At 49.8% G+C, this 26,430-nt stretch overlaps 11 protein-coding genes across 11 annotated transcripts; 2 read left to right on the forward strand and 9 right to left on the reverse strand.

The window, feature by feature from the left end:
- Positions 1 to 11: 11 nt before the first annotated feature.
- On the reverse strand, positions 12 to 1,610 carry BX661DRAFT_131564 (Cupredoxin; the record flags this gene model as incomplete). The annotated part of the gene is made up of 2 exons (XM_051532570.1): positions 12 to 1,017; positions 1,165 to 1,610. Coding segments are annotated over 2 exons (1,452 nt in total), but the record flags the coding sequence as incomplete, so codon positions are not given.
- Positions 1,611 to 2,065: 455 nt separating this feature from the next.
- On the reverse strand, positions 2,066 to 4,125 carry BX661DRAFT_187949 (uncharacterized protein). The gene has a single exon (XM_051537324.1). The coding sequence runs from the start codon at positions 3,774 to 3,776 to the stop codon at positions 2,139 to 2,141; it is 1,638 nt and encodes a 545-aa protein (XP_051389134.1). The 5' UTR covers positions 3,777 to 4,125; the 3' UTR covers positions 2,066 to 2,138.
- Positions 4,126 to 4,956: 831 nt separating this feature from the next.
- Positions 4,957 to 11,633, reverse strand: BX661DRAFT_187950 (uncharacterized protein). The gene has a single exon (XM_051537325.1). The coding sequence runs from the start codon at positions 11,351 to 11,353 to the stop codon at positions 5,189 to 5,191; it is 6,165 nt and encodes a 2,054-aa protein (XP_051389135.1). The 5' UTR covers positions 11,354 to 11,633; the 3' UTR covers positions 4,957 to 5,188.
- On the forward strand, positions 11,301 to 13,607 carry BX661DRAFT_194583 (ETC complex I subunit conserved region-domain-containing protein; the record flags this gene model as incomplete). Its single annotated transcript, XM_051537889.1, has 2 exons — positions 11,301 to 11,311; positions 13,094 to 13,607. The coding sequence occupies 2 exons, from the start codon at positions 11,301 to 11,303 to the stop codon at positions 13,605 to 13,607; spliced, it is 525 nt and encodes a 174-aa protein (XP_051389136.1).
- Positions 13,608 to 13,630: 23 nt separating this feature from the next.
- BX661DRAFT_187953 (PUA-like domain-containing protein) lies at positions 13,631 to 14,353 on the reverse strand. The gene has a single exon (XM_051537326.1). The coding sequence runs from the start codon at positions 14,281 to 14,283 to the stop codon at positions 13,735 to 13,737; it is 549 nt and encodes a 182-aa protein (XP_051389137.1). The 5' UTR covers positions 14,284 to 14,353; the 3' UTR covers positions 13,631 to 13,734.
- A 338-nt stretch (positions 14,354 to 14,691) lies between these two features.
- BX661DRAFT_187955 (uncharacterized protein) lies at positions 14,692 to 15,078 on the forward strand. Its single transcript, XM_051537327.1, has one exon. It carries the CDS (start codon positions 14,763 to 14,765, stop codon positions 14,973 to 14,975), a length of 213 nt encoding a protein of 70 aa, XP_051389138.1. The 5' UTR covers positions 14,692 to 14,762; the 3' UTR covers positions 14,976 to 15,078.
- Positions 15,079 to 18,508: 3,430 nt separating this feature from the next.
- BX661DRAFT_187963 (uncharacterized protein) lies at positions 18,509 to 18,977 on the reverse strand. The gene has a single exon (XM_051537328.1). It carries the CDS (start codon positions 18,968 to 18,970, stop codon positions 18,611 to 18,613), a length of 360 nt encoding a protein of 119 aa, XP_051389139.1. The 5' UTR covers positions 18,971 to 18,977; the 3' UTR covers positions 18,509 to 18,610.
- Positions 18,978 to 20,028: 1,051 nt separating this feature from the next.
- Positions 20,029 to 20,370, reverse strand: BX661DRAFT_173201 (uncharacterized protein; the record flags this gene model as incomplete). The annotated part of the gene is made up of 1 exon (XM_051533849.1): positions 20,029 to 20,370. One exon carries the CDS (start codon positions 20,368 to 20,370, stop codon positions 20,029 to 20,031), a length of 342 nt encoding a protein of 113 aa, XP_051389140.1.
- An 870-nt stretch (positions 20,371 to 21,240) lies between these two features.
- Positions 21,241 to 22,279, reverse strand: BX661DRAFT_187966 (uncharacterized protein). Its single transcript, XM_051537329.1, has one exon. It carries the CDS (start codon positions 22,184 to 22,186, stop codon positions 21,287 to 21,289), a length of 900 nt encoding a protein of 299 aa, XP_051389141.1. The 5' UTR covers positions 22,187 to 22,279; the 3' UTR covers positions 21,241 to 21,286.
- Positions 22,280 to 22,662: 383 nt separating this feature from the next.
- On the reverse strand, positions 22,663 to 23,130 carry BX661DRAFT_128004 (NUDIX hydrolase domain-like protein; the record flags this gene model as incomplete). Its single annotated transcript, XM_051532498.1, has 1 exon — positions 22,663 to 23,130. A coding segment is annotated over one exon (468 nt), but the record flags the coding sequence as incomplete, so codon positions are not given.
- Positions 23,131 to 23,519: 389 nt separating this feature from the next.
- BX661DRAFT_200565 (uncharacterized protein) lies at positions 23,520 to 26,080 on the reverse strand (the record flags this gene model as incomplete). Its single annotated transcript, XM_051538426.1, has 3 exons — positions 23,520 to 24,472; positions 25,667 to 25,765; positions 25,954 to 26,080. 3 exons carry the CDS (start codon positions 26,078 to 26,080, stop codon positions 23,520 to 23,522), a joined length of 1,179 nt encoding a protein of 392 aa, XP_051389143.1.
- Between the last annotated feature and the right edge of the window lie 350 nt (positions 26,081 to 26,430).

The raw sequence follows: 26,430 nt of genomic DNA on the forward strand, positions 1-26,430 counted from the left end.
TGTTAAATTTTAATGCCCAGCAGCCTGCACTGCTCCTTCATTTTCTCCGGTACCTTGATTCTCTCGCGCATGACCTCAGGTGCCGTTACAAACATCATTGAAAGACCAAGCTCCATGTGGCGCTCAATATGGCAGTGCATCATCCACACGCCAGGATTATCGGCCCGGAATCTTAGCACAGCGTATGTGTTTGGAGCCATCAGAATCGTGTCTCGGCGCATCGGCGTGTTCGAGGACATTCTCGCGCTCACCGGATCGCCGATTGTTCCCCTCTCGACTATCTGGAAAAAGTGGCCATGCAAGTGCATCGGGTGATGCACCGTGTCTGTATTCAGCAACCGCAACTCTACAACGTCAAGGTGGCGCAGTATCTTGGCATTGCATTGGCGGCCAAAGTCAGTCGAGCTCACGCGAGTGTTCGCTGTGTGGTTGAGCGCCGTAAACAGCGAGGGAATGCTCGGCAGCGCAAATGATATTCCGTTAATGTACGCCCGCACAAGATCAGTCGGCGTGCGCTGGGCGCTCAAGATTATATCGTGGACGACGTCGGGCTGGAGCAATGGCTCATTGTCAAGCGGCACTAAACTCAAATCATCAAACTCATCCCAAAACATCTGCTCGACCGGGCCATACTCCAACTCCTCGCCGTACATTATCGACCCCATGTGCCTGCGCGGATTGTAACCTTTCAACCGGGGGAATATATCGCTAAATAGGTCAAAGTGGTACCTGAAGTTCTGAACGGCTGTTGGACGCGCCTTGATCAGAACCGACACTCGCTGAGCAATGCCCAAAGTCACGCTCTGCACCTTCTTCATCTTTGTAGATATTCCGTCGGCCTCGATCACGTGCATGTCGTGGCCCTCGATGCCAAACCGGAACATAGTGGACGAGCCAATATTCAACAGCCTTACGCGGTACGTGCGACCGGGAACAAATTTTAAGTCGGGTGCGTAGTCGCCAGAAATACCATTGATAACAGCCAATGGGTACTTTTTTGTCGGATCAGTGGTGTTGCTGGCCATCTTGTCATCCATGGAGGAATGCATGGGCGATGCCGCTGCTACCATGTTGACTCCAGAGTCTGCGCTGCATCTTACGCACGGCTCTGCCTCTCTGAGAATCCTGCGATTCGGGCTCTCTGGCGTCGTGTGGCCCATAGACATGGTCGACGCCTTAGGGAACCAGTCTTCAAAGGTCAGCACAATGTCCTCGTCATACTTGTAGGGCTCGCCATTTGGGTCAACAATAATCAGCGGTCCGCGCAGCCCGTTGATATATTGGCTGCCGTGGTGCCCATGAATCCAGTACGTGCCCGTCTGCGTAAGCGGGATTTCGTAGGCCATCTGCGATCTCGGAGCAATCCCGCACTCTGTCACCATCCCAGCCCCGTCATAATAGTTGGTGCCATTGTTGAGAATGCCGTGGGAGTGCAGCCCAGTGGGCTCATTCAGCTCATTGCGCAAGTTCAATACGAGTGTATCGCCGAGCGACGCAATGGCAAGCGGCATCGGTATTTGGCCATTGACTGCCACCGCGAGGCGATTGTTAACGCCGTCCATCTTGACGTTGATGTTGGACACTGACCAGTTGTACTCGACTCTGGCCGCATGTGCTGTGATTGCCACGGCAGAAAGCCCGCGTAATGCCGAGACCAACCCGACCATATCAATAGTTGAAAAATATAAATACGTGATTTTTGTTCAAACTAGTGCGCTTTTGTATAAATGCAAAACAGTTTTTTTTTAGAAAATACATGCAGTTGAGACAAAGTGTCGATAGTTAATCAAGAGGTTGACCAAAAATAAACTGAGGTAGAATAAAGCCTTACCGCATTTAGCACTTATTTGGTCTATCACATACGTATTTTTGATAATATGTAATTTTGTTTAGTTACAAAGTGGAGGTAAAACAGGTCAGCGTTAGTTCGCATGCTGCCTTCGTTTTGCAGTCCGCATGCCCGCCGACTTAGTAGTACTTTATTCTCTTCAAAGTCATGCGGAGGTGAACAAAGTTGATCGAGCAAGCACATAAAAGAAAACAACTTTTTGTGCGGGATGAAGATTTTTTTTATGGGAAAGCGTGTATATATGTTTTTTTTACATTATTTAATCATTTAGAAAAAAAGGGCTGGGAATTCACATAACGCGAGTGTCAAGTACCGACAGGTTGTATGCGGGCAAGCACAAGGACTCAGCCTCTGGCACAATGAGAATGCGGCTGAAGAACGGAATGGTGTGGAGCTTTTGCGTCTTGATATCAAGAACCTGGATGGTGACCTGCACCTCGTGAATAATTGAGACAGGAGCTGACCTGCAGTCAATATGGATGCCGCCGGCCTGCAGTTTGACGCCTGACTGAAGAAGCTTCGGGACCTGCAGCTTGAAGGTGCGCTTGAACTGGTCGTTGAACATGCCTTGGACTGCCGGGGTTGCCGCCGATGTGATATCGACTTGGGACGACTCGCGACTTGACTTTGACGACGCCCGCGAGCGCGACATCTCAAGCAGATCCATCTCCGAGCTCCGCTTATGAATGATGCTGTCGCCAAGGAGGGAGTTCAAGCGAGGGTTCTCGTGAATGTCGTTCGAGAGTCCGCCGGCCACGCCCGAAGCCACAACGACTTCGATTTTTTTGATGACCTTGCCCGACGACAGCGACTTGTAGACAGTCGACTCGATCAAGTCCATCTGTATCGCAACAATCTCCAGGCGAGAAGACAGGTCCTCGTCGTAGGCGCACTGTCCCGGCCACGCCATGGAGACATCGAGGCTCAGGATGTCTCCGGGGCTTGCTGTGCGCGCCGACAGCTTGGACATGATCCACCACTCGTCGTTCATCTGCTTAGTAAACACAGCCTCGTCGTTGACCGGCAGGTCAACTTCCAGCTGCGCAAACCTTGACGGCAGGTTAGTCACATGCACTGGGCAGGTGGCACTGACGGTGTTGTTTCCAGGCAGCATGGTCATCGAATTCTTGAGCTTCATCTGCGCCACAAGGTTGTAGTCGATGCCGCCAACGTGCGACACAATGGTTGATGGCATGCGCGACGGCAGAGTGAAGCAGAACTTGAGTTGGTGCTTCCCCGCAGGCAGCTCGAAACCAACAGCAAGGTCAACCCCGCAGTTGCTGTCCTCGTCCTCATCACGCTGGGCGCCTGTGCTCATCTGCTTGCGTCCAAACTCGTTCTTTGGCTGGGACACAATGTCCTCGAAGGCGAGATCACGCGCGTTGTCGCTGTCATCGCTGCCGTTCCGGCGGCTCATGTTGGAGTCCCAGATGTTGTCCGAGGCCATGAATTGGGGCAGCTCTTCCTGGATATCGTAGTTGTTTTGGTGCCGGCTGGAGCTCCTGCTATGGAAAGCCGGGAGCCTCTCGCTCGACGAGCTATTGCTCCGGCTCCGGCTGGCGATGCTGCTGGCAGCGCTTGTGTTGCGGGACCCCCAGTTATTGCTGATGTTGGACGCCTGGAACATGGGCAGAATGTTGTTGTTTCTTGTAGTCAGATTCTTGCGGGACAGGAGGATGCTGTCGCTGTGGAACTGCTTGTTCTGGAAGTACTCTTTCCGGTTCGGCCCGGCGTTCTCGACCCAGCTGGCAGAGTACACGCCTGAGAGCGCCAGTTTGATTGACTTTATCGATGTTGGCCGGCAAAGCTCGAGTGCAACGTAGCCCAGGAGCAGGTTGCTGTTGGACCCGCTGGTCACCGTGATTTGTGGCGTGTAGAGATGAACCGACAGTTGCGGCTTTTCCTGAGTTCCAATCCAGCGCATCATCAGATAGCAATGGTGATAGTAGTTGTGGTGGGGTGATGGGGTGGTGTGGGTTGTCTGCGTGGTTCGTGATAAAAAGGCTGCGTGCGGTGAGTGTCAACAAAAAATGATAATACTGGCGACTGTTTTGTAAATAAAAAGATGGTAAAGATATCAAAACGCGTTGGTCTAAAACAATGAAATGAGATGAAGAAAATATGAATAATAAAGTGTGTGTGGGGAAAGGAGAGGCTAAAATGGATAATGATGTGGATGAACAAAATGAATGCAGAAAAATGGAATGCAACAATAGTGTGGGCAATAGAAATGAAATTTTTTTAGACAAGTGGAGTAACGGAAGAAAACTGAAAAAGGTGCGGGCGGTGTCTATTAAATAGGATTCAGCCTAGTCAGAAAAACTATACAATGAGTGGCGGCTTTCTCTTTTTTTCTTTCTTTTTCTTTTTTCTCTTTGCCAGAAAATATCTTTTGAACCCTCTTTTTTATTTCTAGCAGTCGCTATTTCTTTATAGATAAATAAACAAATAGGAAAAACAGGTTTCCTTTTGGTTGAAGCTTGGAAACAGCTTTTTTTTACAGTGGCAAAGAGGTATATAAAAGGCTTGAGCCTTCGTGTTTTTTTTTCCTTTGTTGGCCGATCTCAAGTGAGAGGATCTTGGCGCAGTCTGCAAATAAACCAATCCCTCGTTTTTTATACAAATTCGTAAAAGGTTTAAGGAAATCCCTCAAAGAGCAAAAATAAAATCATCTTAACCAAACTCAAAAAAAATATAGAAGTGGGTGGAGACCCATGGGCCTATAAGAAGGCAGATTGATACTCCAAGGGAACAAGTGTAGCGCTGGGGGATAATGGCGTAAAAAAGTTGAATACGACCGCGCGCTAATTTATTCAGAAGATGAAGTCTGACAATGGAAATACGGAAACCTAAATTGAACTAATACCGATTGGCAAGTTATGCAGGTCATACAACTATAAACTGTCCGCCGTTGACAATGGTGCAAAGAAAACAGCCCAGTTTGCCAATATGCCATTGTGTCATTATCCAATCAACCAATTAGTCAGTCGGCCTTGTTACAAATCCGGCACTGGCGTCGGTCTCACTGTGGCAGTATTAGTTAGAGATCCATTCACTTTAGAGTATTCGTGATCGGCAACAGGGAATTCAAATAAAAAAGGTCGCATAAAATAATGTTGCTGCATTTGGGGCCGTTTTCCAATTGTAATCAAAACACGGTCATCATTAAATTTTTTAAAAGCGAAAATCAAAACAAACTCGAGGTTGTCAAATTGCCAACTTTAAGAATAAAAAGGATATTCACGAGCGCTCAACGCATTGGGAAAACCCCCAATTAGCCAAAACGATCCCTGTCGGCGCTATGATTTTGCGCACTGTTTCCCGAATGGGCAGCAGCGCTCATTGCTGTGGGAGAGGACTTGCAATCTCCGCAATCTCGTCCAAACCGACGTCCCGATTGTCTGAGCGCACATCCAGCAGCTCCGAGTACGGCTCATCAACCAGCAGTATGGCCTGCTCGTGTTCCTCCTCGACTCGGCGCCCGCTACCAGATACAGCCGCCGTGTCAAAATCTGGATCTCTGGCATAGTAGGCCTGCTCCTTGGCATCAGGGCCGCCGTTGGTGCTGGCATCAGCTACAACAACTGCGGTGTGCGCCGAACGCGCGCCCAATTGGCGGATTATTCGCCTGACCAGCCTTTGTGGCGCGGACAGAGCCATTAGGCGCACATCATTGGTTGATGTCTGTTGTTGGCTGCCATCCGCCTGATCATCCGCTTGACCTTCAATATCCTCATAGTCATCGTCGTCATCCTCCGAGGTTTCATCCGAATCCACAGTGGTGCTGACATCTGCAGACAAAAATTTGACTGGCAGCCATAGCGTCGGCAGCTCGCCGACCAGCCCCGGGTGCACGTAGTCCTGTATGCCACGGTCGAGGATGCCGCGGAAGTTGAGCATGGGTGTTTGCGAGTAGTCAGTGAACCCATCAGCCGCAAACGTCGACTGCGCCTCGACAGCAAAGCGCTGGTAATTGGCGGTCATGAGCAGGTCATCATCCTCCAGCAGGTTGTAGAGCTGTGAAATCGGGTAATCCTGCGAAGTCCGATCCTGCTGTTGTTGCTGTTGCTGTCGCGGCTGGTTGGATGGCTGCCAGTTGCTTTGAGTCGCGCTGCGCCGGGAGACGTAGTTGAGTTCAGACACAATGCGCGCTGGAATGCGCGCGCGAGCCTGTGGCAGCGAGTTTTTATGGCTGGCGCGTCTCCCGCCAAACGGCGGAGGCAAAGATCCTGTCAAGGACCCCGCCGACAAAAGCGCCGGGTTCATATTGTACATATTTTGCTGTTGCTGCTGTTGTTGCTGAGCTCGCTGGGCATTGAGTGGCTGGCTCGCTGATCGCGAGTGGCCCGCCAAGGGTGAACGAGCCCAAGGGGCTCGCGGCGGTGGTGGAATGTCGCTTGGATTTGGTTGACTATTGGGCCACATTTCAATGCTCGTAGACAGCAGCGGTATAGGCATCGGCCGCGGCGGTAGCACCAGTTGTGAGCTCTTGTAAGACAGTCCGAATTTTTCCTGCACAGGGGGGCCAGACAATAGATCATCTGCCCCCTGCATATCGCTACTGTCACAGTTACCACCACCATTACCGCTGCTGTTGCCAGGGCTCTCTTCATTTGCTGCCGGAATTGGTTCTGATGTGTCGCTGTTTGCCAGAATTTGGGCAAGTGAGGGACGCCATCCCTTTGGTGGCAGCTGCCGCGCAGGGGGGTCCTCAATAGGGCGCGGACTGGTCGCCGACCTGGCGCGCAAGTAGTACGGTGAGGTCGTATTATCAGTCAGTGAAGACCTCTGTAGCGGAACGGATGTTGATGCGGTAGGCAAGATCGGCGGCACAGGGGCTTGGCTGAACGTGCGCGACATTGATCTCGGCAAAACCCGGCCAAGTATTTGGCGCAATGGGGGAAGCGTATCACCATTATCCTCAACCAGCTCTCCATTGGCGTCCGTGTGCACCCGATTGCTCGTGTCACGCACGCCCTGCGAATACAGGCGGTCATAGGTCAGATCCAGGATCGGACCAGCTGGCCGGAAATCGGCCAAGAAATAGTCGCGCATGCGCTGGAGTGCACTGCGCACACGTCTGACGTATACTCGAGTCCGTTGGCTGGTGGTACCACCTGCTTCGTCTTCAGACGTGACATTGTAAGCGGACGAGCGCTCAGCATCAATGATGCTTGATGCCGCTACCTCGCCAATGGTGCTGGCTTTCCCGACTGAGGGCTCCGAGTTTGCGGTTCCGCCCCGGCCCCGAACCCGCCGCTGGCGCAGGCCGGATAACGGGGAGGACTCCAGGTGCTGGCGGCCGTCAAGCACCCCCGTGGCAAAGTGGCTCGCATAATTATGCCGCATCGGTCTGGCTCGCGCGCGTCCTTTGGCGGTATCCGAGCTGCCACGGACAATCAGGTTGAAGCGCTCCGACTCTGATACCAATGCGTTGTGGTCCAGGTCAGTGAGCAGCGTGCCGAGCGTGGCGCCGTTGCCGTCAGACTGCCCGCGCTTATCGTGCAATTGCACGTCACTGCTGCTAGATTTGAGATACACGAGGGGGTCCCAATCTTCTTCTTCGTTCAAATCCTCCCAGCCATTCCTGTCCACAGTCAGTGTCGACAATCCTTGGGCATCCATTACATCACTCTCATTCACCCATCCGTCATTGTCCCCATCCTCATCACTGTTATTCTCGGCAGCTTTGCTCATCTGGACATGCGAATCCAGCTGCTGAGGGCGACGCTGCTGTTGGCCGTTCTGCTGTAAATGGCGGCGGCGGCGTCTACATTGACGCGGCTGCGGAGACACCTCGTGGGACAACGGCGAGCGCAAATGAACACGCGCCTGGTTATAATAACGCGCGCGCGACGACTTCGAAGTTGATGTTGAAATCGAAGGTGCAGCCGCAACGCGCTTAGAAACAGCAGGCGCCACCTTGACAAGGTCGGAATCAGCACTGCCCACAGCACTATCAGAGCGCAGCTGGTTCTCTTCAGCCAAGGGGTTTTGCTCCAAGGTCTGTAGCTTTCCCCCTGAAAAAGACCACGGTCTGATGCGCGCGCCAGAGCTCACCCGCGACTCTCGCGAGGAAATTAGCTGGGTAGACATGTCTGTGATGGCGCTCATTGAGTTACGCTTGTTCTCGATGTGCCGGTTGTATAGCTCACTGGGTAGGCGGCCAAGCGATAGGATCAGCCGTGATCCCTCAACAGTGGCCGCCTCCGCCAAGCTCTTGTACCTCTTCTTGCGCTTATTTTCCGCGGTTCTCTGCAGCTGCAGCGGTTCTTGCGCCGGTGGCGTCAGGCGAGACTGGCCATTGCCACCGGAAACGCCCAACAGCTTTGTGTTCTTTTGCTGGTGCTGCTGTAACGCGTGCGACGCGCGAAGCTGGCTGTTGCTCGCACGCTTCTGGTTCCGCATACCTGCTGCCGCCAGCGACGCAGCCGACTTGCGCTTCAAAGGGCTGATGTTGCTAGACCCGGCCAATAACGGATTAGTATAGGATCCGGATGTTGAAGTTGTCAGTGGCGGCCTGTTATCGGGCCTGCTGGATTTTGTAAGAGTTCGGTTAGCTAGGATAATCTCGCGCGTGCGCACGCCGCGGCTGGACTCGCGCCTGTGATTCCCGGCACTGCGCTTAGCCACCCGGCTGCTGGACAACGGCCTGGAATGCGGCGATACAAGCAGCGACGAGGACATGGGCAGCGGCAGCGGCGGCGGTCGGGCTATGGATCTGGATCTCGGACTCGCAGCGGGAATGTTCTGCCAAGGCGGGCGGTCATGAGCACGGTGGCTGTCAAAGTCAGCGGTATAGGATCTGCCGCCGCCGCCACCACCACCCGAAAGCCTGTGTAGGGCGGAGGCACCCGGGTTGGCCTGCGAGACAGGGTGCGTGGACGTGTCGTACGCGTGGTTCATGAGGAGCGGTTGAGTAAACAAGTTCTTGTCTTCATCGTCAAAATCCATCGAGTCCGGCGGCAGCGGGTATGCGCTATTGGGTGGCGGGTTGCGCCACAAATACACAGGAAGCACGGTGCCTTGCTTCTCGAGCGACCAGCCGACGTAGTAAAAGAACCACAAGTACAGCACAATAATTGGCACCATACTGAAGGTGAACCAGCCGCCACCCTTGACAACGACAAACGTGAGGATGACAACCTGGTACAGGATTATCGAAAAAATCATCCGGCGGCATACCTTCGGCCACGCCATGCCAGCGGTCTCGAACGGGTGGAAGTACACGTATAGAAGCAGGTATTTCATCACAGGATAGCCAATGACAAAGTAGATGACGGCGCCAAGCACGACGGGCGGTGAGAAGGTCGAGTACACCATGGCGATGCCAAAAACAAGCAGCGGGTACGGATACACGGAGTACCAGTCAATGTACACCGGTGATACCAGCCGTGCATAGTCCCGTGGCGTGTTGCACAGCCACTGGCGCCCAATGTGCCAGATGACCGGGCGCAGCTGCAACAGCTTAAACGGCTGGTAGCCAACGCCCAGCACCAGAATGTACCCAGTAAAGAACGTGCCGACGCGCGGGATATTCGATGCCAGGTTCTGCATAACCGTGCTGGGCTTGTTCACAACATTGAGGATCTGGTCCCAGAAAGTGCCCGAGAACCCAAAGACCAGGATAACGTTGAACACCAGAAACGCCCACATCTTGGTCATCACCGAGTAGTCGATATCAGGCTTTGTGCGCACGCCCGTGGCAAAGTGCACTTGCTTAAGGATCCATGGCAGCATGTTCAGAAACAGCAGCAGGAAGACAGACGGCACGGTGGATGACAGGAAGGAGCGCAGAAGCTTGTGGTGTGAGTCCAGCAGCGTCGGGAAAATCCGGGCCAGGGATGCCGGCGTTAGCAGTGACGAGAACAGAATCACCGGAACGCTCCAGAATGCCCAAATGACAAATATCAAAAGCCACTTGACTATCAGGCCGGCCCACTTGCGGCGATTCGATATCCACACGTTCGCCCAGTAGACGCCACGCGGCTCAGGCGCCAGCTTGGCCTTCATGAAGCCTGGGTTCGGGTAGCACGACAGCTGCGTCATCATGTGCGCCGACGCGGCATCCTCGAACGTGACAAAGGCTGTGGTCGACTGCCCGTAGATGGCGTTGTCTGATATGGCGGCTGCGGCTGCCGTGTCGGTGCTGGACCCGGTTCCAGTAGCTGCTGTTAGGCTGTCGCGGAGCTGCTGGAAGTCGCGGTCGGCGGCTAAAAACTTGGTGCGCCAGTGATCAATGGCGTCGACGCGCTCCCATGGCCGCCAAAAGCGGCGAGGCTCCGATCGGACCCAGACCATGGGCCGGCGAACTCCAGCCGCGTCCGAATCACCCGGGTTCTCTCCATACTCCTGCTGCTGCTGCTTATGCTCAGTGGCAACCACGCCAACGTCGGTCTCTGGACTAGCAGAGGATAATGTCGACGGCGACTCTGCTGCTGCCGGTCGACTGCACTTTCTCGACTTTGCACCCTTTTTCTGCCTCGATGGCTTGGCCCACTCGCCCAAAAGCGCACGCTCAGCCTCGCGCGCACCCTCCGAGTGGTCCATCGCCAGCCCATAGAGCTTCTCAGGGTCATACTCCGGATGCATACATGGGTTTCCCAGGAGCCTCATATATGCCTGCTCAAGGCGCACTAAGTACTTTGCGCGCTCGCGCACACTGCTAGTCAGCCTTGTGTTGAACGGGCATACACGAACCTGCTCGACCTTCCCGAGCTGCAGCCCGGGCCCACAGAACCACTCGAGCTCCCTCGGACTACTGGCCAGGTGCCTGGGTACTCCTGTGAGCATGACTGTGCGCGAGACGCGCGCGTGTCTGGACTGCATTAGGAAATGCCACCGCAGCGAGGCCCAGCGCGAACTGAACTTTGAGATGTGGTAGTAGGCGAGGCCTGAGAATATATAGGCGAAGACTATGTGCGGCACAAGGTACCATTTCTGCTTCGGATCCGAGGTATTAAGCGTCAGGTTGAACAAATAGTCGGTGACCGAGTACGTCAGTGTAATATCCAAGTTGCCGTCGCTGTCGGTGCCTGCAGAGGCATTATTTCCGTTCGTCTGCGGGTTCAAATTGGCCTTTGACCAGCGGATATTCAGCGGCCAAATGATGACAATCGAAAAAAACGCAACGTCCAAAAGCAGCCTCATGCACATCTTATAGAAGCGCAAAAAAATGACCGAGTCCAGCCCCAGAGTGTTCAGAATGTGGGTTTCCGGCGTGTGCATTGTAGCCAGCAACCAGCCGAAAAAGCGCTTTGACAGGAAGGGGGGTGCTGTGATTGTCAATCGCGTTCGTGGCGAGAATATGTATGGCCATCGGAGCCGCAGTGCGCTGAAGAGAAGTATGAAGACTGTGAAGAAGGATGCAGCGAATATCGCTTGCATTCCCAGGTCGGTGCCATTGGATGCTGTGTAGACGCTAGAGCCGGGGACTTTGGACGGATCGAATATGTCGTTGATGTCTGCCTTGGCCTTTGCGAACAGCGATGTCACAAGCGACATGCTATATAAGTGCAAAAAATACAATGACACAATGACACAATGACACAATGATATAACGATATAACGATATAACGATCTAATGAGTGAGAAAGTGCGTTTCTATATGTGTTTGTGTAGGTGGAAGGCGCTGGAATACAATATAAAGAGGTTGTTGAATGGATTGGTGGAATACTGCAACATAGGCGAATTGCAAGGATAAAAGGCGAATAGATATTAAATGGAAAATCAACACATACACTGCTAAAAAATAATTAAAATAATTAAAAGTACCAAAGAAAAGAAATTCAGAGAACAGAAAAGCTGCCAGATATGTATGTGTTCACACTATTTTTTCGTTGTTTTGCTTTGCTTGGGTTGTTTGTATAGTGACGTTCAATTGTCCCTTGCTAGTGTACGTGTTGCATGTGCCAAAAGATAGTAATAATTACAACCTGGATATATTGATGACGAACATACCTTTTTAAATAATGAACAAAATAAATATTAGAAGGAAAAGTAAGTGGCGAAAAGTAACAAGAAAAAAGGTATTGTGTGCGGAGAGAGAGTAAAAAGAACAAAGCGACAGAATAAAAAAATGAGAACAAAAAAGTCGCGTGTGAAAAAAATTAAAGGTATTGTTTATTAGTAAAAAAAGTAACAAAAAATAAAATACGAAAAACGGTTCAATACGAATTTATTATAAAGAAGAGAACGCAGTAAATACAAAAAAAGTAAAAATTGGATGAGTGCTCAAGAAGAGTTCAAGATCTTGGGATGATCAAAATACACGCCTTTTTTCATTTAGTTTTTGTTTCTGGGAGAAAAAGGGAAACAACAAAAAAACATGCATCTTACCAGCGTCTAGAGACATGTGAGAAGTGATTTTCCCAATTGGAACATCTTTTCCCCCATCATCATCGTAAGAAAAAAAGGACAAGCCCTTTTTAGTTGTCATTGATGAGCTTTTTTTTGGTGCTTTGTTTGTTTTCCCATTCCTTGGTATTTTGGTATTTTGTCTTTCGCATTTTTCGAATACATCTTTATTCTTGTGATAATTATGGACGATTGCTGTTGTGCAATTTGATCATGACAACAACGACAATGGTGGTGATGATGACGCAAGTAAGCAAAGCAATCTAAGTTGTTTTATTATTATCATTCACATTTTGCAGTAGTTTCAATTCATTGTTGTTTTCCATCTACTTTAAAACATGCGAAATGGACAAGATCCCATGTTTGACCGGCAACAGGGGAGTGAAGAAAGGAATAATGGAAAAAAACATAAACTTTCTACTTGAGAAACACCCAATGTTCTCGAATCAAAAAAGGTCGATCGGCTGAAAAAAAGAAAGAAAAAAGATGTGCGCATCCACAAGCATACACAAATTGAACGAATTTTGGGCCCTCTCCCAAGGAGGGGCGAAAAGCGCCCAAAAAAGATAAATCGAATGGTGATTTAATCTAAATAAAACGGTAATCGGCCAAATGCTATCTATACGCGAAACCATCTAACTGTGTGATTTATTTCAGCTCGCTCTTTTTTCTGTACTCAACGCACGTGTGTGTTTGGCATCATGTAATTTCAAATTTCCTTTGTTACATTTCATGATTTTATTTTTCATTTGTCGAACTTGTTCTTTTTGATTACCTTTTTCTTTTCTTTTCTATTTTCTTTTAAATCCAATTTCTTCAAATCATGTTTAGATTCGCATCAAAGGCCTCAGCGATAGCGTCTCCGCGCAAGTTTGTTTTGGCAATCAGCCAGCGCGCACAAAGCACGACCACAACCACTGCCAGCAACAGCGACAACAACAGCAGCAACAGCAACAGCGACAACAACAGCAGCAACAGCAACAGCAACAGCAGCACGGCAGTGACAGAAATCCACCCTGCTCATCAAAATGAGCCACTCCCCGCCGAAGTACTTTCCGGTGCACCCATTGCTTTAACCAAACGCACAGTCCGTATCTACCGGCCTGCCAACAACCCGATGCAGTCTGGCAAGAATGCCAATCTGAAATGGCGCCTGGACTTTGACGGCTTGGAGAAGGGCGACCGGTGGTCTAACCCGTTGATGGGCTGGCAGTCGACTGCTGACGCTATGGCACCGGTGAGACTGGATTTTGCATCCAAGGAGGATGCTGTGCATTTCGCGGAGAAACAGGGCTGGGGTCATTTCGTTCAGGAGCCGAACTTCCGTCAGATCAAGCCAAAGTCCTATAAGAATAACTTTGTCTATAGGGCTGGCAAACTGCCCTTTGTGCACACCAAGTAGGGATAATAAAGTATAACAGTTTTCTATATTTATTCCAAAAGTTTTTTATTTCTATTATTCAGATTAAATGAAATATAAAGTATAAAAATCCAACAAATTATTATTATATACCTCTCTATTCTTTGTATTAATCCAGACGCGTCTTCCACAGGGGATCGGACAGATGCTGGATAAGATCCACGCCAGTGTTCTTGTTGATAGACTTGATATCATCCGTCGACATCTTCATAACGCCCACAGCCAAAGCATGCTCCTTCCCCTCCGCCATAACAGCAACAACTGTATCCTCCGGAATATTCTCCTCAGGCAACCAAGCACCAGCAGAAGTCAACCCAGGACACATAATATTAGCCCCCGAAAGAACAAACTTAATGGCACCGCGATCAGCTCTCACATGCGGCAGAATATCCGGGTATTGGTGCAGAAGACGCAAAGTCGGGGTGATCGGATCACTGAAATGCTGGAAAAACATAATCTCGTTGTCAATCGCGTACAAGGTGAAATGGTCCTTGCATTTGATCTGAATCAGGTTGACTTTCTTTGGCAGAATCTCGTCGATGTGAGGCTCGAGTCCGGGGAACTGCTCGACCAGCTTGGAACGGATCCCACGTACTACTGAGGATTTGACGGGGTTCTGCCCGCTCATGGTCTCTTGCAGATTAAATTTTTTAAACATTTTTGTGTGTGCGAGATATATAAGGGTCTTCCTGATATGAATAATAAAATAAGTCGGGCAAGTTTTAAAAACGATTAATTTTTTGTACCTAAATAAAATTTTTTGTAGCAGAGGCATTGTGGCCAAAGCAATCAGACGGCCATGTTTGGGACAGTGTCACCTGATATAGCATCATTATCCACTGATTTCAGTCGATTTTCGGAGGGGGGCTCTCCAACTCCAGGCCCCAAAAACACCAGCCCTTGTTCCGATGCGAGCGAGACTGCGGGGAGCCACCTTCTGCATTTGTCCACAGCGTCAAACTCACTCACGCTCCTCTCAAACGCCATGCCCATCGATTGGCCATTGCGATAAAACTCAACACTGCCACAGTCCAAGTCAATTTCAGTGCCAATAACATCCCCGGCCTCCCACTTCTCGCCATACTGATTGCTGTGCTCGCCCAGGGCCAGTGACGTGGCAGTTGCCGTCGCCGTCCCATGCCATTTGCGCATCCGCATGCCGTCATAAGAGACGCTCTGGAGATCATCTCCGACGCCCTCACCACTCTCGGGGAAAAATCCACACTGATCCGAACACCACCCGATCTGCATCAGCCCGCCAGTGAGCAGACGAACGTGGAAGCTGTGCTTACCGCCTGCGTTCTCCCGGATATAAGACGTGGCCACGACAGACTCGAACTTCCAGCTTGAGTTCCACACTGTTTTGCCATCGAGAAGCGCACTGAACGACGGATAGTACGGCGAATACAACAAGTGAGGCTCGTCTGCTGCAGCAGCAGCATTATCAACAATTGCAGCAGCAGCAGCAGATGATGGCTTGATCTTGAGGCGGGAAAACAAGATATCTGCGGCAGGCACCGGCTTCGGCACCTCTGTGAGCCCGCAGTCAATGGCAGTACCGCGTGGCCCCGAGCGGTTTACAACCAGCCCAGCATCGCCAAAACCATCGACGCCCTTATCATTACCAGCCGAGGCAAACATATCTGTGCCCGTCCGCCAGCCAGCAGCAAACCGATCAATCGCGAACTGCGCGTAAAACCCGCCAAACCGCGCAACAGCCGGCGGCATGGCCTCCGGGAACTTATCGAAATACCTGGCCGCAGGCACTTTGCAGTCATCAAAGCACACGCCCAATCCCTCCAGCAACCGCTGCTGCCTCACGCCCAAATCATCCACAAGGCACTTCTCATGCTCTTCCATTTCACCCGCCAAGTCAGCAGCCGACATTGGCTCCCAGCGGAGGTACTTAGCGCACATACGCAGCAAGCCGAACGCGTCGCTGCGGCACAGAGTGTACACGTTGATAGCAGCCAAGGCACGCAAAGTCAAGCCACGCAGCACCGGCGGCAGCTCACGGCCGAGGATGCGCAGTAGATATAGCAGGCGACGGGTAATTTCTGGTGACTGCATCTCGAGCCCAGCCACCAGAAGTGAGTCTGCCAACACACCCATCGTCATCTGGATCATTGGCAGCAGACTGCGCAGCCGCGTGTTGCGCAGCCCCAAGGGGAAATCTCCGCCGACGCCGGCTGCCTTCGAGTCATCGCCGCACAAAGCACCCAGTCTCCGACCTTTCCCCACTGCGCTGAACCATGGGCACTCACTGCTGATGTCCTCCATGCGAATTTTGTGCTCCTGCGACAGCTGCGCAGGTTTTCTGCACGCGCGGCAGTGCGCGTCGTCCTCCTCACCAACAACCACGTAGTACGACGCAACCACGGCGTCAACACCCATATTCACAGCGCTGCTCCAGATGCCCAGGCTTTTCATGAGATCCGCGTCCAGCCCACATGAGTACCGAATGTAGGCAGCCAGTTGGCCAAGCAACCCCATCTGGAAGTATCCGAGCGCGTCAAACACAAGCACACTGGAATCCGTCCACACGCCCTGCTGCGCGACCATAACCTGCATGGCAGAGAACAGCACCAAGGCAGCGTTCATTCGCTGGCCCAGCCTCGTGCCCTTTGCCACGCTCTCGCTCAGCGCTTCGTCGCTGTCGCTGACGGGATAGAACGCCAGCTCCAAAGTATTCAAATACATGCTCTCCACCTGCCGCAGGAGCGGGGCCAGCACATTGCACACAACATCCTTGGCCTCCACCTGCCCGGCGTACATCAGCGCAACCAGGCCCTTTGCCGCGTAACTCTGCGTTGGGCCGCTGCTGCTGCCTTTGGCCAAGACCAGCTCGACCAGCCGCGTTTTAATTGCGTCATCAGCCATCAGCAGTCGCAGAAAGCCGCGCGACGTCGCTGTGGCATTGATGACGGCCATGATGGCTGAGAGATGCGCCGACTCGACGTCAGCCGCAAGCAGCCTGACACACATGGTTGCGATCGTCGGACACTCGGCCATCATTGGCGCCACGTCGATTGAATGACACAGGCGCGAAATGATGCCGGCCATCTCAGGCATCAGCGTCAGACGGGAGTCCGGCATCAGCGCCTCAGCCACACCGGCCATGGCCTGAGGCAGTGGACTGCGAATAATCCACCGGTGCGTCGACGCCAGCACTGACACGCGGCTGATCAGCGCTACACTCCAGTAGTGCGCCTCAGCATCGTCGTCAGAGACAAACATCGCCAGCACGCGCCGTAGATTCTCCGGCTGCGCGACCTCCGCCAGCGCAGCCGGCGCCGCAGCCGTCTCCCGCGTTGTGCACAGGCACCAGAGCGAACGCAGAATCAATTGGTTGGTGTACGCATATTTGCCCGTCGCCAGCCTGCGACACAACCAGCGCACCAACCCTGGACTTGCTGCCAGCTGCGCCTTGCCGACACTTCGCGACACAAACTCATGAAGAAACCCAATACCCCACGAGGAAACACCCTGGTCATCCTGACGGACACACGCGGCGATGACATCGACGGCGCCCAGCTCTAGAAGCTGAACCATCTGCGGATTCGCCACCTCCGTTGCGTTTTCCTCTGCTGCCGGCGGCCGATATGCTGTGAGAAAAGTGCACAGCCGCACGAGGCTCTCCATCAGCGCGCGCAAAAGCTCAAGCTCAGCCACTGACTGGCGTGCGACACCGAGCAATGCAGGCAGAAACGCCAGGTCGATCATCCGCCGGTGGTACTCGGTGCGCAGCGCAAACTGCTTTGCCATGGCCGCACATACCGACACAAGCACGGCACCTGACCGCTGCCTCCGCTTGCTGCCGCCTCGGGCCGAGCCATTGGCTGACTGAAGAAGCACCTCGCTGAGAACCTCGAGCAGCCCGCAGCCGGCTGCCCGCCGCATGTGCCGCTTGGATACTGCCGCGTCCGACACGTCCAGCAGACCGAGCAGCGTGGCGGCTGCCCGCGTCGCCACTTCTTTCTCCCTGGGCGCGCGCATGGCGTCCACCAGCGCCTCGATGCCGCCGGCCCGAACCACCCTGCCGACCCGCTGCGGTGTCATCACCAGCACCTGCAGCAGCACAACTGCCCTTAACCGGCCCTGCTCCTCTGCTGCTGAATTTCCCTGAGCCTGCGCGACTATCAGCTGCAGCATCTCTCGCCGCATGGCCATATCGAGCAGCAGCTCAGACGCAGTATCTCGAAGCTTAAAGTTGTCCGAATTCAGCGCCAATTGTGCCAAGGAATTAACCATTTCGGGCGTCTGAATGTCCAACGCCGCCTCACTGTCTGCACTCCCGTCAGGATTAGTCCCGGCGTACCAAGCGTGTCGCCGTCGCTGCTTTTGTCGCTGCGTGTAGCAGAAATCTAACTCGTACCGCGATTGGTCCAAAAGATGCGAAAGTATCCGGTACGTGCCGAGTGCTGCTCCGGCGCCTATTGCGAGATAGTACCAGCTATCGTCTATGCCAGTGGAAGACATTATTGAAAGTGTGTGTAAAAAAGAGAAGAAATAATAAAATGTAAAATGCGATGTGTGGATTGGAATGGAAAAATGAGAAAGTAAATGGAGTAATAGGAAAGAAAACGTTAAAATGGAATCATTTGGCAAAATAGCAAAACTCGAAAATTATGGATGCAACCAACCTTCAGTAAAATTGATAAATGTGCGAGTTTAAAAGTATTTGTTGTTTACAGTTAAAGTGATCGGTGGATCGGTGAATCTGTAAATAAGAGGAACAGACAAGAGTTTAGAATTTTATTAATTGTAAACAAAAAAGTGAGTAAAATGTACATATTTTATCTTTTGCTATTAATTCGTTGTGTCATACAAATATTTATTAAAAAAGCCTAAAGTGCGAGTTGTTTGTTGAATGATTTAGCACTATCCTCATCCTTGACTGGTTGCTTAAGTTGGCCAATAGGTCCTTGGAGGATCTTGATTGTCTTGGGATGCATAAACCCAAGAGCAGCATCCCAGCTGGCATGTTAAACAAATCTGTTGTCTGACCAGAGCTGGTAGTTAATGACCTGGTTTTCTGACTCAAATAAGAACTGGAACATAGCATTAAGGAGCTTTTTCAGCCTAGCGCTAGGTTGTTCAATGCAAAAATCTTTCAGGTAAGATTCCTGTGCCTGAAACAATGCAAACCTGAAAAGTACAATAGTTCTACCTTCTGCAAAATTGAAGCCAGTGACTTTGTCTCTCTCAATGCCTTGAGGCCACACTGCATCCAGGATGACATAAAAAATGCTCTCCAAGTCTTCAAGGATGCCCTGGGTGGGATTCTGGCAGAGCATAGGAATGCTCATGAATAGTAGTCTCATTTTGTGTAACATTTGCAGCATCAAACTCCCAATTTTTGGCACCCTTAGCTAAGACAGACTGACTTTCACCCTCCCCCTCCACCTTGTCCAGAGCTTTGTCCTCCACAAACCTGGCACAGCCCCAGTCAATGATGTGAGCCTGGCCATTTTTATGCAGATGTTGCTTGCCAAAATGTCCCTGTGCAGAATACCAGCTGCTTGAGCACGGGCCAGGCACAGAGTCAACTGACTGACAAAAGCAGGGATCAGACTGTCTTTCCTTTCACTGTTTTTAAGCTAATCAGCCATTGGCTGGCCACAGTCCTCCATGAGCACAAACTCAAGCCATATTTCCCAGTCTTTTGTAGAGCAAACTACTACCGATGACCTCTTGGGAATATGCTCAACCCCACTACTGCACAAAACGGCATATATGGCTCCCTCTGGAAAACAATCCTTATTTGTCTAGGAAAGTTTGAGAATGACGGATGTCTCATTGTGCTCCCCCTGTATAGGTAAACATGGCCGCCAATGAAGTGGCTAGGGCAGGGTATGGGGTTACCAAGCATCACCAGTTTGCAATGCTTCTTGATATGCTCATCTGTTGTTGTGTGAATCTGATCTTGGCCAATGGTGCTGGTGCCAGAATTGTTGTCATGGAAAAGTCTGAAATAAAGCTTGTATAGCCCTCTTGGGACATCACAGAAATGCCCAAATTTGTCTGATGGAAGAGTCAACAAAAACCAAATTGCAAGAAGGCACTGCTAAACATATTCAAAGTCACTTGGTGAATTCTGCTTGACAACAGAAAGCAATTATCCAAGTTCAAACATGCGGCACCTGTCGCAATAATACAGACAAAGTGTCAATTGTGCCCCATGGAGGTAGAATACTAGCACAAAAGTGTGGGTCCCATCATTTTTCCAAAGTGCATTTGCATAGTCAGCAAGCTGGCCGCCTGTCTTATCTGAAGCCCCTTTAGTAGCTGGATCCATCTTGGCCTCAAGCACAAAGTCGATTGTAGTTATGTCATGCACACAGACAGCCCTGTGATAATATGTGAGGCCTGGCTTGTGTGCAGAGCCTGTTGTAGCTGTTTCTTAGCAAACCTCAATAACAAGCATCAAGGCTAGGGCCTTGGTGCTGTCATCCAGAATAGTTTTGTTGAGGGCATCAATCTTCTCACCCGTCACTGTAATGGGCTCATGCACAAATTTGACATACTGAAACTCCTTCACATTTGGCGATGTTGGTGGGACTGTTTCGAAAATGACAGATGCTTTAGGTGTGTGCTCAGTATTGGTGATGGGCTTTTTGTTCTGAAACACTGGCAATGCCCTGGCCAAGTCGAGAAATAGAGAGGGGAAATCCTTGATAAACTGGTTGTACTGCTCCTCCACACCCAGCAACTCAATGAAGGCCTCAAAATGAAGAGGCCACATATCTCCTTTAATGGTGGAATACAACTACTTATGGCAGACATCACGTTCTTTATTGTTCGAGCCCTCATATGTCAACAGGTTGGCTCTGGTTGAGGGAGGACTTGCTGGTCGTTTGTAATAAACTGCCGGCATAACTCTTCTATTGAATTATAGATGAGAAATTACAAATTTCAAAATTAGCAATAGGATTTATTATTGATTAACTTCGTCCAATTGAACAACTGCAAAGTGAATAAAGGTCAAAATAAAACATTGATTGATTCTACTTACTCCTGTTTCTGTCGGTGGAGTTAACTCAGACGTTGGGGGAGGGAGAGAAATGGAAAACAAAAAGTAAATGGAATAAAAGCAGAGAAAGAAAAAGAAAACGAATTGTGCTAAATGAAAAAGCAAGCGTTAAAAGTAGAAGCAAAGATGAAAAATTGGAAATGTGGAAATGTGGAAACATTTTAGCGATAGAGTGCGCCAAAAACATAAATATAAATTAATATAAACAAACAAACTTAATATAAACAAAAAATTGCGAGCCTGTCATTGTGCTCGCATTTGGTTGACTGAAATATGGAAACAAGGAATAAATATATTTACGGATTAATTTCCAATCGGCATTGTGTTCTCTCCCTTGCACATTGTTTTGCCTTTATCGCTTTTTTGGGGGCACTCTGGCCCGTCATTGAATAGTTTATTTGCTCTGAACTGTATTTTAGCTTTAACTCAAACTGTTTGCAACAGCCAGGAATTAAAAACTGGGTTATATGAATGAATCATGGACTGCATAGCTAAAATGGCGATGGTCTTATCAGAGCTTAGCACCACGCGTAGACCAATATGACCAAATATCTAGCAAACATATACTATCAGTAACCAAGCTGCAGTTCGACCAAAGTATTTTTATTGAAAAGCGTAAATAAAAAAGCTACGCATCTTTTTTACTATCAGCTTCAGCTTCAACTTCCGTTTCTGTTCGCTTGCTCTCCGCATTGCGCCGGCACAAAAAAACTAACCGGTTGAAGAGCAGCACAAGCATGCTCCACAGCATGATAAAAAACATATGCACTCTGGCCAACAAATACGCCCAGGTGTGCGTATAAGTAGACCCGCCAGCCATCAGAACTGTTTTCCCATCTAACCGGTCATCGAAAATACACCTGACCACAGCCTCAACGACCTGCTCGCAGCTCATAGTCAGCGCCGCGCCCAATTTATTCCCAGGCAACATTCTGCCGCCACCACCGCCGTCCACCAAACCGTCAACATAATAGGGCGCCAATGCACATACCCTGACATCGTTCTTCCGTCCGCGACTGGCCTCGGTAAAATGTATCAGACCAGCATTCGTCGCGCCATACACCTCCCTTCCCCTGCCAGGAACCAACCCAGCCATCGCTGTAACGTTGACCACCACGCCCTGCTTGCCCGCCTGGCGAACATACCGCGAGAACACCCAGGATGCCAAAACAGGCGCGCGGAAATTAACGTCGATGCTGTCGCAGATACGCTGCACGTCCTCGGCATCCGATGTTTCGTCCGCCAGGCTGTGTGCATTATTGACTAGAATGTCCAGGTGGCCAAAGGTCAGCACCGCAGCCTCTATCATTAGCCGCACATCCTGTTGCTGGCGCAGGTCGGATTGTATGTAGATTGTGTGGGTTGGCAGGATAGCGCTGAGTTGCTCGCCTGTGCCGTCGGACGGTGAGTCGACGAGCGCCAAGGAGGCGCCCAGGGCGGATAGCCGGTGTGCAAGCTGGCGGCCGACGGCAGTGAGCGCGCCTGTAATGAGGACAACCTTGCCCTGGAGTGAATTCGAATCGGTCATTAAAAAGAATAGAAATATAAAGTTTTTAGTTATGAACAAAAAATAAATTATACAAGGGTTTTAATATATTAGTAATGTAAAAAAGAAAAATGGTGAAAAGAAAAAGAAAAGAATAACAAAGCGCGAATAAAGACATGGAAAGAGGTTTCGTCATACATATCTTTATAGCCTTCCGCCCGCAAGCGCTGGCGCGTGTTGAGCACGTTCGTTTTATGTCATGCTCGCTTTTTTTTGCCGCCTTTTTTGCAAGTGATCAAAAAAAGGCCAGCAAACTATGCACAACATAAATCTACATTTGTAATTTAAAAATCATCACATTAGTCGTTGCGGGCATCCGCTATGCGACACAAAAACTCGTGCAAAATAAAAGCAGTCAACCCCCAAATGACCAGCCCCTCCTTATCAGTGCGATAAGAAGGTATGACGGTGCGGCCACGGAACACCACAGGCATCCGCTCCTCCTCCTTCCAAAACGTATCCAACGGCAGCGCAAACGCCCTATGCACCTCTCGGCGATTAATATCCAACTGCTTCGGGTCAACATTACCCAAATACCCAACCACACTATGTACTTTCAGCGTACCTCCCTTATTGGGTACCTCCGGCAGCACCCCAAGGATCTCCACGCGCTCAGGAAAAATGCCCAACTCCTCCCTTGTCTCCCTCAACGCTGTCTCCTCAAATGACAGGTCTGATGGGTCGGTTTTGCCGCCCGCAAAACAGACTTCACCGCCATGCGAACTCAGTTTATTGTTGCGCTCTTGGAAGAGTATATGTGGCTGGTGGTTTACTGTACAGAGGGCGAGGAGGACGGCGGCGGAGGAGACCTGGGTGGTGGCGGAGTAAGTGAAGTGCAGGTGAGGGGGTTTTGGCCGGAGTGAGGCGTTGAGTAGCCGCCGTCGGATCAGTGATAGGCTGGCTGCATCCAGCGTGGTGATGGGCGGCGCGCTGCCGAGGTTTTCCCACAGAGCGGCCTCTCGCACACTGCTGCTGCTGCTGCTGCCGTTGGTGTTGTTGGATACTGTCGTCAGATATGCACAAGAGTGGTGGCCACGGAGTGCTGGTAATAGCTGACGTGTGCGGCGGATCATCTTTTGGAAACTTTAAAATAGATGCTGTTAAATAAAAAATAAAAGTGAAAGAAGGCAAAAATACACTTTTCTCGCCCAGCCTTTGCCCTTGATTGAACAACAAAAAGGGGAGGGGAGAGAGTGTTGGTGGGGAAAATGCTCATGCTGGTGACTCAATTGAGCTCAGTTCGGTGTTTGTGTTACGATTTACTCGCTTTTATATAATATTGTCCAAGAAAACAAACCTGATTTAATTGTTTACTTTAAGCAGTCTTTGTCTTGTCAGCCTCCTGCTCTCTCTGGATCTTCTTAAGCGCCCTCTTGCGCAGGCCGTTGAGCAAGTTGAAGTTGTAGTCAATAGCAGCCTGCTTAGGCACGAACCGCTCAGCCAAAAATGCCATCAACGCATGTGAGAAGAACGGCACCGAAGTGTAGGGCTCGGACGACCCACCCTGCACGCCAATCTTGTTCAAAACAGTCTTAATGTAGGGCTTGGGCAGCGGGATGAAAAAGTTGGGCTTCTTGGTCTTGGACATCTTGGAGCAGACAAAGTAGGTCTGCAAGTGCTCAACAATGATGCCATCCTTGGCGACCTCGGACGCGACCGACTGGCTAAAGTACTTGACGAATCCCTTGGAGCCCGAGTACACGGACAAGAAAGGCGAAGGCAGCAGGGCAGCAAACGAGCCGTTGTTCAGAATAAGCCCCGACTTGCGCTCCTTCATCTGCGGCAACACAGTGCGGGTCATCTTGACCATAGCCCGCATATTAATGTCGACCAGCGCATCCACAGTCTCCTCGCTCACCTCCTCCAGGAACATCGGGTAATCGTAGCTCACGCCCACATTGTTAACCAGAACACCCACACGCACATCGTCCACCTGCCGCTGGATCTCCGCCCACTGCTCAACCGACACTTTAGCAAAGTCAACAGCCAGCACACGAGCCTCGACGCCCAATGCGCGCACCTCTGTTGCCATCAGATCCAGCTTATCCTGGGACCGTGAAACCAAAAGGATATTGAACCCCTTGCGCGCCAGCTCTAGCGCCGTTTCGCGACCCAGTCCATCGGTGCACCCGGTGACGATGGCCCAGAATCCCTGACCAGCTCCGAACTTGCTCAGCTTGACTCCAGGGCGCACAAAGACATCATAGGCGAACGTCACTATGAGCGACGCATAGTACGCCACCACGGCAATTCCAATGTACGAAAATACTGTTTGAAGGCACCTACCATATAACAACGAAATACCGGAATGGACATAAATAATTAGCCCGAAGATTCCCCTTTACATGACTTTAAAGCAATTGCGCTTCAAGAACGAGGTTGTGTGTGTTTTTTTGCTTATTTGGCAAAAAGCTACTTACGCCATGTTTTGTATAATTCTCTGAAGTTAAATTATTGATGAAATTCAATAAAGTGGGAAGAGTGAGAAAAAAGATAAAATAAAAGACAGCGCTGGGAAAGACAAAAAAAGCGGGGCTGAATTTTTCACGCATACCTTCATTTTGCTCTCTCTGCCTCGCTCACACCTAAACCCAGCTCAGCTTCAAGAAATCACTGTTATTTTTTAGTATTGTGGCATGTCGCGCGTTGTGTTGTGTTGTGTTGTGTTGTATTGTGTTGTAACATAATCGTAATTGTAATTAGATTCTACTAGCCTAATCATTTAATGAAAGTAAAAAGAAATCAAAATAATAGGAGAGCGGAGAGAACAGAGAGGGTCCGAGAAAGTCAGGCTGGCTGACGAGAGAAATATAAACATATATGTATCGACTGCATTTATATTCTTTTTCTTTCGCTTTCTCTTCTTTTCCGCATATATCTGCCATATCTCTATCGTGCAATCTTTTTTAAATGTTGTGGCATGATCCATTGCTAAAAAGGTATCCTCCGATAAATAAATAAAAATTAGTATGAAGGAAAAGAGGTGGTGTGGTTTTATCTTTGATTATTCCGGCCATAAATTTAGTCGTATGATTTGCTTGTGGCCGAAATTATTAAAAAGGAAAAAGATGAGGTGTTTTTTTTACCCTCATCACCTTGGCCGAAATAACATGAAAAGAAATATAAAAAAATCACCTCATCTTTTTCAATATGTCATGCCAGAATACCAAGACTAGGTAAAAAAAATCTTTAGATTATTTTAAGTAATGAAATCATACCACCTTTTAGTTTTTTTCTTTTACTTGTGCCGGTCACAAAATGCAAGTCCATCCCAGCTAAAATGCGAATGGAAGAGTTGAGTATAAAAGCTCTTTGCCAAGGAGACATTCCATTACTGCTTTCCCATCTATCATAACTAAACAACAACATCAGCAGCGTACTTTTCAATATTCGCCTTTACAAAAGCACTAACCTTTATTTATTTATTTCTACACACATACCCAAATTTTCAAGCATGCAGACTCGTATCTTTTTCAGAATCGCCGGTGTTCCAGTCACCCAAGATGCTGTCCCCCTCGTAACACTCATTGGATCCATGGTCCTCTACGGCATGTACACAGGCTACACGAGACTCCGCGACCCTCACTACATCACACAAACACCTGTACCAACATCCTTTAACAGCAAGAAATAAAATTTAATGTATTTATAATCTTTTTATCAAAATAAAATATTCGACCAAAAAAGTGGTTAAGCCTTGTACGCGTGCTTGGGTGTTCTGCGAAGATACCCTGGTTCTTGGAATTTACTGAACATCACGTAAATGCCGTAGGTGCATCCGGCAAGGGTTACGCCCAGGAGTGGGGCGGCATCGCGGGTGAAAGCCAGTGAGCCAAACTTGAACATTGCCTTGGAAGCTGCTGCAGGAGGAGACATTTTTCTTTCAATTAGCAAATAGAAAATAGTTAAAATAGGGTAAGAAAAATACAATATGGTTTAAAAAATTTAAACAAAAAAATTGGAGTAGAGGTGAAAAATAAAAATGGAAGGGGTTTGTGTAATGATTTTAAAATAAAATAAAAATGATGCCTGGTCTGTGTGTCTAGGCAGTATTTATATACCTTTTTCTCTTCTGCTCCCTCCCTCCCTTCGCTCGCTCCCCCTCCGAAACATCAATTGTCACGAAATACGGAGAATAAAAACAGTAAAACATTTTGTTCCCATGTGCCATTTTATTTATTTATTTTTGTTTCTATTACTGCACGGCACGGCACAGCATGGAATTA

The sequence above is a fragment of the Kickxella alabastrina genome, assembly GCF_025024165.1.
Source record: "Kickxella alabastrina strain RSA 675 chromosome Unknown BX661scaffold_28, whole genome shotgun sequence".
Taxonomy (NCBI): domain Eukaryota; kingdom Fungi; phylum Kickxellomycota; class Kickxellomycetes; order Kickxellales; family Kickxellaceae; genus Kickxella; species Kickxella alabastrina.

Coding starts and splice junctions, on each gene's coding strand:
- BX661DRAFT_187949 (XM_051537324.1), bottom strand. CDS start 3,776: ATGATGCGCTGGATTGGAACTCAGGAAAAGCCGCAACTGTCGGTTCAT.
- BX661DRAFT_187950 (XM_051537325.1), bottom strand. CDS start 11,353: ATGTCGCTTGTGACATCGCTGTTCGCAAAGGCCAAGGCAGACATCAAC.
- BX661DRAFT_187953 (XM_051537326.1), bottom strand. CDS start 14,283: ATGTTTAAAAAATTTAATCTGCAAGAGACCATGAGCGGGCAGAACCCC.
- BX661DRAFT_187955 (XM_051537327.1), top strand. CDS start 14,763: ATGCCATTTGCGCATCCGCATGCCGTCATAAGAGACGCTCTGGAGATC.
- BX661DRAFT_187963 (XM_051537328.1), bottom strand. CDS start 18,970: ATGCTGCAAATGTTACACAAAATGAGACTACTATTCATGAGCATTCCT.
- BX661DRAFT_187966 (XM_051537329.1), bottom strand. CDS start 22,186: ATGACCGATTCGAATTCACTCCAGGGCAAGGTTGTCCTCATTACAGGC.